The sequence below is a fragment of the Sinohyriopsis cumingii genome, chromosome 15 (genome assembly GCF_028554795.1).
Source record: "Sinohyriopsis cumingii isolate HCF-2022 chromosome 15, ASM2855479v2, whole genome shotgun sequence".
NCBI lineage: Eukaryota > Metazoa > Mollusca > Bivalvia > Unionida > Unionidae > Sinohyriopsis > Sinohyriopsis cumingii.
The window spans coordinates 88,986,439-89,000,905 of NC_142975.1; the positions used below are offsets into that span (position 1 = coordinate 88,986,439).

At 32.8% G+C, this 14,467-nt stretch overlaps 1 protein-coding gene across 1 annotated transcript in view; it reads right to left on the reverse strand.

Annotated features, from left to right (window-relative positions):
• The window catches only part of LOC149782268 (uncharacterized), a 275,026-nt gene that overhangs the window by 225,877 nt on the left and 34,682 nt on the right, over window positions 1-14,467 (reverse strand). The window contains exons 10-13 of the mRNA XM_089935109.1: window positions 12,474-12,596; window positions 11,619-11,690; window positions 8,512-8,660; window positions 881-1,004 (exon numbers count right to left, since the gene is read on the reverse strand). Coding sequence (XP_089791235.1) covers window positions 881-1,004; window positions 8,512-8,660; window positions 11,619-11,690; window positions 12,474-12,596 — 468 coding nt within the window. The remainder of the gene's footprint in view (window positions 1-880; window positions 1,005-8,511; window positions 8,661-11,618; window positions 11,691-12,473; window positions 12,597-14,467) is intronic.

Below are 14,467 nucleotides of genomic sequence, written 5' to 3' on the forward strand. Positions count from 1 at the left end.
TGTTTTCAATTATTTTTATTGGTCCATCAACAAAAAAGTAATTATGCAGAATGGTATATCTTGTCTGATCCAGCAGTACATTATGTATTACCTTAATATAATAATTTGATTAAGAAAAATAGGTTGCTGTGACCCACTCTTAAATTATTCCGAAGGAATGCACTTCATATCAAATTTCATTACTGCACAATATCTTAGAAATGAAGCCAATTCAAACATTACCGGCAATGATGTATTCTGCTGCTTCTGACTTGTAATAATTTAACCTGATGTATGTATCTGACATGAAAAAATGTATCCTGCTGGATCTAGACTTGCAATGATGTATCTTGCTGTACCTGAATTGAATTGATGTGTCCTGCAGCATCTGACTTGTAATAATGTATCCAATGTGTCAGACTTGTAATGATGTATCCTGCTGTACATGAACTGAAATTATATTTCCTGCTGTATTTGACTTGTAATAATGTATCCAAAATGTATTCAACTTTTAATAATGTATACACTGTATCTGACTTGCAATGATGTATCTGGCTGCATCTAGACATGCAAAAAGATCGGGCACAAGTTTAACGTCAAATCTTAATTATGGTGCATCTACTGCTTTCATCACCATACGCATCAGAAGAGTTTTTCCTATTTCTCACCATTCTGTTGTCAAGGTGACAAAAAATGCATCACTGTAACCCATTTTTGCCATTAGTGAGCATTGATGAATGTAACCATTCTGTGTTTTGTTGGAGTTAAATGCACAAAGTTAATGTTGATGCATATACCTAAAACAGAAACAACAGCTGCAACAGCAGCAACACTACCACATCAGATAGTGATAACTATGCTCAGCAGGCAAGACAACAAATAAGATGCCCTTTAGGCTTACCTCTGGTCCGGGTTTGCTAAGGTTGACATCAGCTGTTAAGATATTGAGCAACTCTATCCGGTTCCGAAGAACACAAGCTTTGGCCATCATACGCTGTGCCTCAAAGTTCAGCTCACTCAGCTTTCTACAAAATATATGAATCAAAAATAAGATCTACATTGGGCAGGTATAAGTAAAATGCAGATATAAGTAAAATATAAGATCTATCTTGGGACAGGTGAGCAAGATTTGTTTAGCATCTAAATAAAAAACTCAAAGCTCTTGAAAGTCAGACTCCTTGCATCCAGAACCTGAATTGTTTGGTCATTGACTCCAAGTTTTAACAATATGACCACATTTTTCTCTTTATTGTTTTCAAATTATTTTTGAAAATGTAGCCCTAGACCTACATATTTTTTTTTTAAATTCACACAGCTCTGGATATTAAAACAATATTTTAAAATACCCATACAAACAGAAATCCATTTATGGAACAATGAATGCCCCATCACACTGCTTGAAACTAACAAAAACATAAGCTTTAACTAAAATACAATGAACAGACAGACAGGTGGCTCTACAAGGATAACACTATAAATTTCAACCAGTATCAAGGTATGACATGAACTAAATTTTTAACCAAGAAAATATGGACAGATAGATTGATAAGCAAGGGTAACACTGTAATCCATACCAGTGTCAAGGCATGGCATAAAACTATCCAAATGATTTCTTTAATAAATTTCTAAGCTGTCTGTAATTTGGTCACTAATTCTTTGTACCAATACATTGAAACTTGTAGTGTTAACTTGATATCAATCAAAAAACAAATTCTATTCTAAACTGATTCTTATTAATCAGTAAAAGTTTAGTTATATTTAATGACTGCTTAAAACCACATGTTTTATGAACCAGTATAACGTATGATTGTCATTAATGCCATTTTTGTCAGCGCCATGTCTTCAAAATGTAATAATACTGGTAAAATAATGAACCATGATACCCAATGTAAGATCCAATAAGCCAATGTACAATGATACCCAATTTAAGTTCCAATAAGACATCGTACAATAATACCCAATGTAAGTTCCAATAAGACACTGTACAATAATACCAAATGTAAGCTCTAATAAGACACTTTCCAGTGATACCATATGTAAGTTCAATAAGACACAGTACAATGATGCCAACTGTAAGTTCCAATAAGACACTGTACATTGATACCAAATGTAACTTTCAATAAGATACTTTACAATGATACCAAATGTAAGTTCCAATAAGACACTGTACAATAATACCAAATGTAAGCTCTAATAAGACACTGTACAATAATACCAAATGTAAGCTCCAATAAGACACTGTACAATAATACCAAATGTAAGTTCCAATAAGACACTGTACAATAATACCAAATGTAAGTTCCAATAAGACACTGTACAATAATACCAAATGTAAGCTCCAATAAGACACTGTACAATAATACCAAATGTAAGCTCTAATAAGACACTTTCCAGTGATACCATATGTAACTTCAATAAGACACAGTACAATGATGCCAACTAAGACACTGTACATTGATACCAAATGTAACTTTCAATAAGATACTTTACAATGATACCAAATGTAAGTCCAATAAGACACTGTACAATAATGCCGACTGTATCTCTACATACATGTCAAATGTCAGTCTTACCTCATTGTTTGTATCCCTACATACATGCAAAACGTCAGTGTTATAATATTATTTGTATCTCTACATACATGCCAATTGTCAATGTTATCTCATTGTTTGTATCTCTACATACATGCCAAATGTCAGTGTTATCTCACTGTTTGTATCTCTACATACATGCCAAATGTCAGTGTTACAATATTATTGGTATTTCTAAATACATGCCTAATATCATTGTTATCTCACTGCTTGTATCTCTACATACATGCCAAATGTCAGTGGTATCTCACTGTATCTCTACATACATGCCAAATGCCAGTGTTATCTCATTGTTTGTATCTCTACATACATGCCAAATGTCAGTGTTATCTCACTTTTTGAATCTCTACATACACACCAAATGTCAGTGTTATCTCACTATTTGAATTTCTACATACATGCCAAATGTCAGTGTTATCTCATTGTTTGCATCTCTACATATATGCCAAATGTCAGTGTTATCTCATTGTTTGTATTTCTACATAAATGGCAAATGTTAGTGTTATCTCACTGTTTGTATCTCTACATATATGCCAAATGTCAGTGTTATAATATTATTTGTATCTCTACATACATGCCAAATGTCAGTGTTATCTCACTGTTTGTATCTCTACATACATGCAAAATGCCAGTGTTATGTCACTGTTTGAATCTCTACATACATGCCAGATGCCAGTGTTATCTCATTTTTTTGTATCTCTACATAGAATGTCCCCTTCTTGAACGGCCCCCTGACCAGCTGCCACCCACTTCTTATAGTCAGAATCCCTTGGCACCTACCAGTTTGTGTTCCCAAAGAACCCCTCAAGATGGGCCACTCTTCTTACATGACCAGTGGCCAGCATATTAGTGCAAAAATGTAAAATTTTCCCCTCAAAAAAGGCCAAATTTATTCCACAAAGCTGAAAAATACTTGAATTTTAATCCATACAATTAACCATACTGCTGTGTGATCATGAGATGTCTGGTTTAGTCACTCTGATAATTGTTAAGATTACAATTATTTTATTATAATAGCAACAACAGCAGCGAAGTGCAGTACAGATGTACACAAGTCAGCAGGAAAATGGTTTGATAGCCTTTATAGCTTCCCTTACTACCACTCCAGTGGCCTAATGATTAGAGCATCTGACTCAGATGCAGGAGGTCACGGGTTCAAACCCAGGCAGAGTCATACCAAAGACTCCAAACATTGGTACTAACAGCTGCCTCGCTTGACACTCAGCATTAAGAGGTTAGTGTTAGAACCGGTCAGCCTCAGGTGTCAGGATAATGTGACTGGATGGGACATCATGCTACATGTCTGCAGCATGACGCCCCAGTGCTAGACATCACTATAAACTGCAAAACTGCAGACATAGTAGCGATATGACTGATTTTTTAAAAAAGCTACATTAAAAATCGAAATCTCATTCTCTCTTGCTTCCCTTGCTTATATGTTGAGCTGGTTCACTTTTATTATTAGTGGCTATTAATACTGACAATAACTGTCAAGATTACAAAACCTAATGGCCGCAATGTGATATTGTTCAGAACAGATCTGCATGAAAGCAGGATACAAGACTGCCACCAATGAATCATGTGACAAGATCATTTCCTTTAAATATACAGTATACATGTCTTTTGTTTAAATCCCCAACAATTTGTTTCAGTTGTGTAGTTGACAACACAGGAATAAGTTATTGTGAAAAGATCAACATGTTATTGAGGAAAAGAAAAATTCTCACTTTAGAAGCAAAAGTGAAAGTAATTTGACTAAATGAAAATGGGGAGAGTTTGAGGATCCTCGCAGACAAATTTGATGTTGGAAAGACTCAAATAATATCGTGAAAAATAAGTAAAATATCAACATAATTACAAAAACACAAGACATTCTAAAAAAAGAAAAAAGAAAAGGTGTAGATAGCATGGGACAGATAACACTACATGTAGATACCATGGGACAGATAACACTAGATGTAGATACCATGGGACAGATAACACTAGATGTAGATAGCATGGAACAGATAACACTAGATGTAGATAGCATGGGACAGATAACACTGATGTAGATAGCATGGGACAGATAACACTAGATGTAGATAGCATGGGACAGATAACACTAGATGTAGATAGTATGGGACAGATAACACTAGATACATATTTCAAGCCTAAGGATTCGGTATTGTGTTGAAGTGTCTATTGGTGACAGATGATGTGATCTGTAATATTTTTATAAAGACAGTTGTAAAACCATATTGATGGTTATTCATAACATTCTTCCTAAAATGACATCAGTAAAAAATTTTTTCACATTGATTTTACAACATACATGTGACTTGGAAATGAAAATATTAAAAGTTTCAGAATTAAATGAAGTTGCTACTTTCTTTGTATGTAGATACTGCTCACATTTGTGATCACCCTCTAGAGGGACCACCCTTCTTATAAGGTCACTCCCTGCTGCAATAGCGATGGCCTTCTAAGAGGGGGACAACTGTACATGCCAACTAAAGTTACTGTGCAGAAATCATTACATTATTATTAGACTTAACACGAACATGAACTCGGGTTCAAGTTGCCTTATTACGGTGACCATAAATGCAAGCCACCATCAAAGTATAGTCAAGAAATAGTAATCTAGAACAAAAGCTATTCTGCAAAACATGTTTATTCTTTGAAGCAAAATACCCTAATATTTGACCTTTGAAAGTCAAAATCAATAGACATCTTCTGGGTATGTAAGTAACTGCAAACCCTTAACAAACTTTGGTAAAGGTTCATGGAAGAGAGCTTAAGTTATTATGCAAAAACCATTTTTATTCTTTTGAAATGTGACCTTGACCTTTGACCTTTAAAACCCCCCCCACCGACTCAATATGCTTCTTGTACAATGCAAGCTCAAGTCAACCACAGAGTTTAGTCTAGGTTGCAATGTGTAACATAACTTGTTATGCAGCAAATATTTCTTTTAGTCACAATGACCTAAACATTGACCTTTTCAATGCAAAGTTAATAGGGTACTTCCTTATCCCAAGTGCAAAACCATCTACAAAGTTTGGTAACTGCAGACAGTGGAGAACTCAGTTATTCTTTTACTTAAGGTCTTTGATCTTTGACCTTTCAACCCAAAACTGTTAGTATTATTCCTTATCACAAGTACAAGCTATCTTCAAATTTTGTGGAGGTATGTGTTGCAGGACTTGTGTTATGGTGACAGACAAATGTGTTTGCTACATAGGTTGTGGGTGATGATTTATTGCATGAATGTACATGTTTTTGACAAAAGTGCCATTTTAATCAATATTACTTAGCCATAAATAAAATAGTGCAATGTATAGAATGTCATGTATACAATAAAGAAGTGCAATGTATACAAAAAGTTGAGCAATGTATACAATAAAGTAGTGTCATGTATACAATAAAGTAGTGTCATGTATACAATAAAGTAGTGCAATGTATAAAATAAAGTAATGCAATGTAAAGAATAAAGTAATGCAATGTAAAGAATAAAGTAATGCAATGTAAACAATAAAGTAGTGCAATATACACAATAAAAACGTGCAATTTATTCAATAAAGTAGTGCAATGTAAACAATAAAGTAATGCAATGTAAACAATAAAGTAGTGCAATGTATACAATAAAGTAGTGCCATGTATTTAATAAAGTAATGCAATGTAAACAATAAAGTAGTGCAATGTATACAATAAAGTAATGCAATGTAAAGAATAAAGTAATGCAATGTAAACAATAAAGTAGTGCAATGTATACAATAAAGTAGTGCAAAGTATTCAATAAGGTAGTGCAATGTATACAATAAAATAGTGTCATAAATACAATAAATTAGTGCAACGTAAAGAATAAAGTAATGCAATGTAAACAATAAAGTAGTGCAATGTACAGAATAAAGAAGTGCAATGTATACAATAAAGTAGTGCAATGTATACAATAAAGTAGTGCAATGTACAGAATAAAGTAGTGCAATGTATACAAAAAAGTAGTGTCATGTATACAAAAAAGTAGTGTCATGTATACAATAAAGTAGTGTAATGTATACAATAAAGTAGTGTAATGTACAGAATAAAGTAGTGCAATGTACAGAATAAAGTAGTGCAATGTATACAATAAAGTAGTGCAATGTACAGAATAAAGTAGTGCAATGTATACAATAAAGTAGTGTCATGTATACAAAAAAGTAGTGTCATGTATACAATATAGTAGTGTCATGTAAACAATAAAGTAGTGTCATGTATACAATAAAGTAGTGTAATGTATACAATAAAGTAGTGTAATGTAAACAATAAAGTAGTGTAATGTAAAGAATAAAGTAATGCAATGTATACAGTAAAGTAGTGTCATGTATTCAACAAAGTAGTGTAATGTATACAATAAAGTAGAGCAATGTATACAATAAAGTAGTGTCATGTATACAATAAAGTAACAGAAAGTATACAATAGAGTAGTGCAATGTATTTAATAAAGTAATGCAATGTAAACAATAAAGTAGTACAATGTATACAATAAAGTAGTGCAATGTATAATAAAGTAGTGCCATGTATTTAATAAAGTAATGCAATGTATACAGTAAAGTAGTGTCATGTATGAGGGCTCTCACCAGTTATTATGTACTTTTGAGAGAGTGATGCATGTAAGGTGAAGTTGTTTGCATTTAAAACATGCACAATGGAGAGAATGATGGCATACCTCTATGCTACATTAAAGTAATGTGGATGATATTTCTTTGGATATTGTACTTTTGGAAATTTTACATGATTTAAACACACTGCTAACTAAAATGACTGCTCCCTTGTGTTAAAAAATCAGCCTGAATTAGTCTAAAGTACACTATACATGGCAGCTATTAAAATAGGGAAAATGAATTTTGCCAGTCTAGACAATAACAGCTTCTGAAAGTGCAATGAATGAATTACCAAATATATAAAATGTAAAAAAAGTTATCAGCTCTTTTTTATACAATTTACCTCTGAAGTTCAGGAAGTGAAAATGACCAAGTAGAGCTAGCACTTTTTTGAAAGGTGCACATCTGAAGTAAGGCCAAGCTATATACTCTATAACCCATATTACACACATCAATCATACATCAAAATAAAGGGAATTAAAGGTTCATTGAATTTTACCTAAGATATACAAGGTCTTTTTTTAAATAGCCAGTATAACCAGTGAGGAAAGCCAGGGAAATTCTTTTTCTTTAAAATCCTAACCCCATATGCAAAATACGAAACTGTACAGCGCCACCAAAAGTAATACATTGTCTACAATAAAGTAGCACATTGCATGTAATAATGTAATGCACTGTCTACAATTAAGTAGTGCAATAAAATCCCCAAATATCATTTTTATTCACTTCAGTGTGAATCCTGTTTGTACTTGCTGTTCAGCAATACAAAATCAAATACGTAACATAAAAAAATCAAAGACTGATTGATCAAATAAAACAAATAGAGTCTAACTCTAGATTAAAACCAATACAAGAAACTTCCTGTGGATTTACCACACCTACCAGAGACCTCCTGTGGATTTACCACACCTTCCAGAGACTTCCTGTGGATTTACCACACCTACCAGAGACTTCCTGTGGACTAACCACACCTACCAGAGACTTACTGTGGATTTACCACAACTACCTAAGATTTATTGTGGATTTACCACAACTACCAGAGACTTCCTGTGGATTGATCACACCTACCGGAGACTTACTGTGGATTTACCACAACTACCAGAGACTTCCTGTGGATTGACCACACCTACCAGAGACTTACTGTGGATTGACCACACCTACCAGAGACTTCCTGTGGATTGACCACACCTACCAGAGACTTCCTGTGGATTTACCACACCTACCAGAGACTTACTGTGGATTTACTATCCCTATAAGGTTTACAACCTCTACAAAGACTGATACTGACTGTAGAATTATTACTCACTCCAACAGAGACTTACTGTGGATTTTTTAAAATGTCTGCCTCCTTGGCAAGTCTGTCCTTTTCATTTTGCATCAATATTTCTAATTCTCTCTTCAGAAGGCCTGATAGGGCAGCTTTACCCTCACCCAGATTTACTCTCACAATCATGATCGTTGCCTTGGGGTCCTAAAATGACAATATAGTGGCTGCTGTTTTATTAACATCACAGCAACAAGAGAGATTTGCAGTTTTTAAGTCATGGGTTCAGAACAGGTAGAAAGTGTATGTGGTTATCCACCCAACATTTGTGATTTCCCTTGGGTATCTGTTTCCACCATCATAAAAACCACACAACCAATATATGAATCATTAAGAACCTATCAATATAAGGGAGCATAAAATAAATAAAATTTAAGATCGTAAGCCACCATTAGATTACCACAGACCATGAAACTGGACTTTCACCAAAAACATACAATGGATAATTTTACCACAGACTGTGAAATTGGTAACTTTATCAAAGACTATGAAATACATCATTTTAACACAGACTGTGAAATGGATAATTTGACCATTAGATTACCACAGACTGAAACAGGTAATTTTACCACTGAAATGAAAATGAAAATGGAATGCACATGAAATGTAGAGAGAATGAAAATGAAATGATGAATGCAATATGGAGGAAATGGATGGAGAATGCAAATGCAAAATGCAGAACAATACATGATAAACAAAAATGAAATTAAACATAAATGCATGTCATAAATGTACTTGAAAATCTAATATGTGTATTTCAGCCTGCTGCCAATTCAGTGAAAATCCCTTCTGCATCATAATCTGAGATCAAATTCTGTATTCTTTACACTCACAGAAATGTTGTTACTACTTACAAGCCATAAAATTGTTTAAACAACCATCACTAATGTCATAACTTCACCACCAGTTGCTTAATATAAATTACAATATTTATGCGAAAGAAATGAAATAAGAAGAAAACGTTTGCTGATCAATATTTTACAAGAGTACTATCTGTTTTATTGCAGTTGGGTTTATAATTTTATTTGGCATAATTTTTTTAATTTTTTAATTTCATGCATTTTCTATGTTTTTAAGCACACTTTTATTAAGATAAGATAAAAAAAAAACAATTGATCATTAAATTAAATATAAGCAGAAATGGAGATCTTGATGTTGTAAATGTATTCTAACTTAACCATAATGAAATGTTGTTGGTAAATTAATTCTAAATTAACCATTATAATGAAATGAAGTTGGTAAATGCATTCTAAATTAACCATAATGAAATGATGTTGGTAAATGCATTCTAAATTAACCATAATGAAATGATGTTGGTAAATGCATTCTAAATTAACCATAATGAAATGATGTTGGTAAATGCATTCTAAATTAACCATTATAATGAAATGATGTTGATAAATGCATTCTAAATTAACCGTAATGAAATGATGTCGGTAAATGCATTCTGAATTAACCATAATGAAATGATGTGGGAAATGCCTTCTAAATTAACCATTATAATGAAATGATGTTGGTAAATGCATTCTAAATTAACCATAATGAAATGACATTGGTAAATGCATTTTAAATTAACCATAATGAAATTATGTTGGTAAATTAATTCTAAATTTACCATAATGAAATGGGGGCCCCGAGTGGCCGAGTGGTCTAAAGCGCTCTTCGTTACGGATCACTGCCATCTCACCTCTGTCTGCGGTGGTTCGAGTCTAAGATTCAGCCAATGTGGGCATGTGAGAAAGCTTGCCAGTAGCTTCTCGTGGGTCGGTGGTTCTTTCCGGGGTTTTCCGGGTTCTTCCTCCACCATTAATACTGGCCACCATGTATAGCCTATCGTGTGCTGAAAAATGGCATTAAACCCCACAACAACAACAACAACCATAATGAAATGATGTTGGTAAATTAAATTAATTCTAAATTAACCATAATGAAATAATGTTGGTAAATGCCTTCTAAATTAACCATAATGAAATGATGTTGGTAAATGCCTTCTAAATTGACCATTATAATGAAATGATGTTGGTAAATGCCTTCTAAATTGACCATAATGAAATGATGTTGGTAAATGCCTTCTAAATTAACCATTATAATGAAATGATGTTGGTAAATGCATTTCAAAATTAACCATAATGAAATGATGTTGGTAAATGCCTTCTAAATTGACCATAATGAAATGATGTTGGTAAATGCCTTCTAAATTAACCATTATAATGAAATGATGTTGGTAAATGCCTTCTAAATTAACCATAATGAAAGGAAATGATGAAAAGAAGTGATAAATGTTACCTCAGAATACATATTATGACCATAAATACAAGAAGATGAGATGATTGTTAAAATGCAAACATGAAATAATGCAAGCAAAGTACAAATGAAATGCAGTTTGGTAAAATTACCTGTTTTCAGCATATTTAAGACCCTGGACAGATTACTGCAATATGTTTCTGCAAGCGTTTTGAGATTTTAGTTCATATTTTCACAACTTTTGCTATTTTTTCCAAAAGTCAGTATCTTGTGGGTTTTTTTCAGTAAACCTTTATGTTGAGAATGTGAGTTGGTGGGTCTGCCCTTATCCAGCTTTAAGTAACAACAAAAATGTGATTTTTCTGTATAACCACAAAGATTTATACCAATGAAAAAAAACAAATTCACACTAAGAACAAATTTATACAAATGAAAATAAATGAATTCACACTAATAAAAATTCAATAGGATTTTTTGAAAATCTGTCTCTTATGATTTAAATTTTGTTTATGATGCAAAAAGTCTCCAACAACTTCAGAATTAGGGTCATTTAGAAGTTCACTTTTGTCCCCCTTCCCAAGCTGAGAATTCTCAACTTAAAAGTTGCAAAATACACCTTGATTTTTTGGGAGGAAATGAGGCCATTATTTAGCACAATTTGGCAGATGAAAATCCTTGAGATGTCATGTCTGATCTGAGTTGATGTGACCTGCAAAGACAACATGATGATATAGATACAAAGATAACATCATGACAAAACCTGCAAAGATAACATCATGATATAGCTGCAAAGAAAACATCATGACATACCAGCAAAGATAACATCATGATATATCTACAAAGGAAATATCATGACAATACCTGCAAAGATAACATGGCAATACCTGCAAAGATAACATCATGATATGGCTGTAAAGTTGACATATAATATACCTGCAAAGATAACATCATGACAATACTGCAAATAAAACATGATATACCTGCAAAGACAACATCATGATATAGCTGCAAAGACAACATAATATATGCCTGCAAAGATAACATCCTGACAATACCTGCAAAGATAACATCATGACATAACTGCAAATATAACATCATGATAATACATTTAAAAAAAAACATCATTATATACCTGCAAAGATAACATCATGATATACCTACTAAAAAAAATCATGAAAACACCTGCAAAGATAACATCATGATGAGATCTGCAAACATAGCATCATGACAAGACTTGAAAAGATAACATCATGATATAGCTGCAAAGATAACACCATGATATACCTGCAAAGATAACATCATGAAAACACCTGCAAAGATAACATCATGATATACCAGCAAAAACAGCATTATAACAAGATTTGCAAAGATAACATGATGATATAGCTGCAAAGATAACACCATAATATACCTGCAAAGATAACATCATGATATTATCTTGAAAAGTGACAAGAATGCTCTTAATAATGTTGAATCAAGCTCTGGTTTAACTTAATATTTCAGATTTATATTTGACATTTTCAACATTTATTGTTTCAACTGCAATAATGAAAATATGCAGTATATAACATTTACACCTTCCATTCTGTAAGCTTTGTCAAGCACCTCTTTTGATAATAGAAAATAATAAAGCTGTTGCTGATGTTGGCAAAATATTTCAAGAAAGAAATTGCAGATAAAAACTGTATGATTCATGTGTGATTTCCTCGTACATACCTTGGATAGTATATAGTTAATGTGTCCAAATAGTTTCCTTGCTGCTTCTTTTAACTTGTCAGCATTTGCTTCAATGGGAAGGACAAATAATGCCCTCTTTGTCAAAAAAATATCTGCCACAGTCTGAAAAACAACACAGAAAACACTCAGTAAGGCAGATACACAATAAAAGGTTATAAAGTGCCAGAAGATCTTGGTCAATGCTGTTTTTAGTAATCAGTAGAACAAACAACACAGACCCTAATCTGCAGGCACATGATGCTATGGCAGATCAGGATCTTTGTTGTTTGACTTGACTTAAAAGAAAGTATATATGGTAAGTAATTCTACTAATGAAAATGGAATGCAAAATTAATGCAATCAAAATGCAGAATGAATGCAAATGAAATGAAGAATGAATGTTAATGAAATGATGAATGTAATATGAGGGTAATGGAGAATGCAATGCAAAGTGCAGAATGATAAATGCAATATGAGGGTAATGGAGAATGCAATGCAAATTGCAGAATGATGAATGCAATATGAGGGTAATGGAGAATGCAATGCAAAGTGCAGAATGATGAATGCAGTATGAGGGTAATGGAGAATGCAATGCAATGCAATGCAAACTGCAGAATGATGATATGTAAATGAAAAACAAATGTGAATGCATTTCATGAACGGGTTTAAAATCTATTTAATACTCATATTTTCGCACTGCTGCTAAATTCCCAGTCAAAAATCCTTGAACATGATAATCTGTAACAGCCTGTACAACATTAATATCATTATTAACAGCCTGTATGACAGCAATATCAAATATAAACAGCCTGTACAACAGTAATATCTTTACAAACAGCCTGTATAACAGTAATAGCAAAATAAACAGCCTGTACAACAGTAATATAATTATTAACAGCCTGTATGACAGCAATATCAATATAAACAGCCTGTACAACATTAATATCTTTATAAACAGCCATTATGACAACAATATCAATATAAACAGCCTGTACAATAGTAATATCTTTATAAACAGCCTATACAACAGTAATAGCAATATAAACAGCCTGTACAACAGTAATATCAATATAAACAGCCTGTACAACATTAATATCATTACTAACAGCCTGTATGACAGTAATATCAATATAAACAGCCTGTACAAAACTAATACTAATATTAATGCCTGTAGGACAAAAATACCATTATTAACAGCTTGTACAACAATAATACCAATATAAACAGTCTGTATAACAGCAACATCAAAATAAACAGCCTGTAAAGCAGTAATACCAATATTAACAGCCTGTAAAAATGAATACCATTATAAACAACCTGTACAACAGACTACCAACATGAACAGTCTGTACAATAGTAATAACAATATAAACAGTCTATGTAAGAGATTAATGTTGTTTTTTCTGAGTTCATCGTGGTATAAACTGTCAGTTGCCGACTCACACAGCAAATAATGCCCGAAGGGCGTTATGTAAGCTGTGTGAGTTGGCAACTGACAGTTTATACCACGATGAACTCAGAAAAAACAACGTTAAACATTTATAATTGAAATTTTAATTATTTGTTATGTTATTTTGTTTGCATCATTAAAAAACAGAAATCTTAATTGAGCGTAGTAATACATGTTTGTGGTTTTTCTGTTACGTAGTTATTTATAGCACTTGGGATGTCCAGCTTGATTGCAATAAGGTCATCACAATACCAGTCCTTCAACCAATGGAAGCAAATTTTTTCAATTATTTTTTGTTTGTTTGTTAGAATGTTGTTTTTCTTTAATGCTTACTTCATGTCTGCCTTAACTGGTGGTGTTTATCTTATGCTGTACACGTGACTCTATTTTTAGAAGTGGAAAAGTAGTTCTCCTTACAGTTCATACAGAAATGAACGCAATTCGTTTTGATCATGTGGTAACATTCTGACCAATGGAAATGTTACTTTCCTGTACCAGCTACTGGCATTGCAATTATACAACAGTAATACAATATTTACAGCCT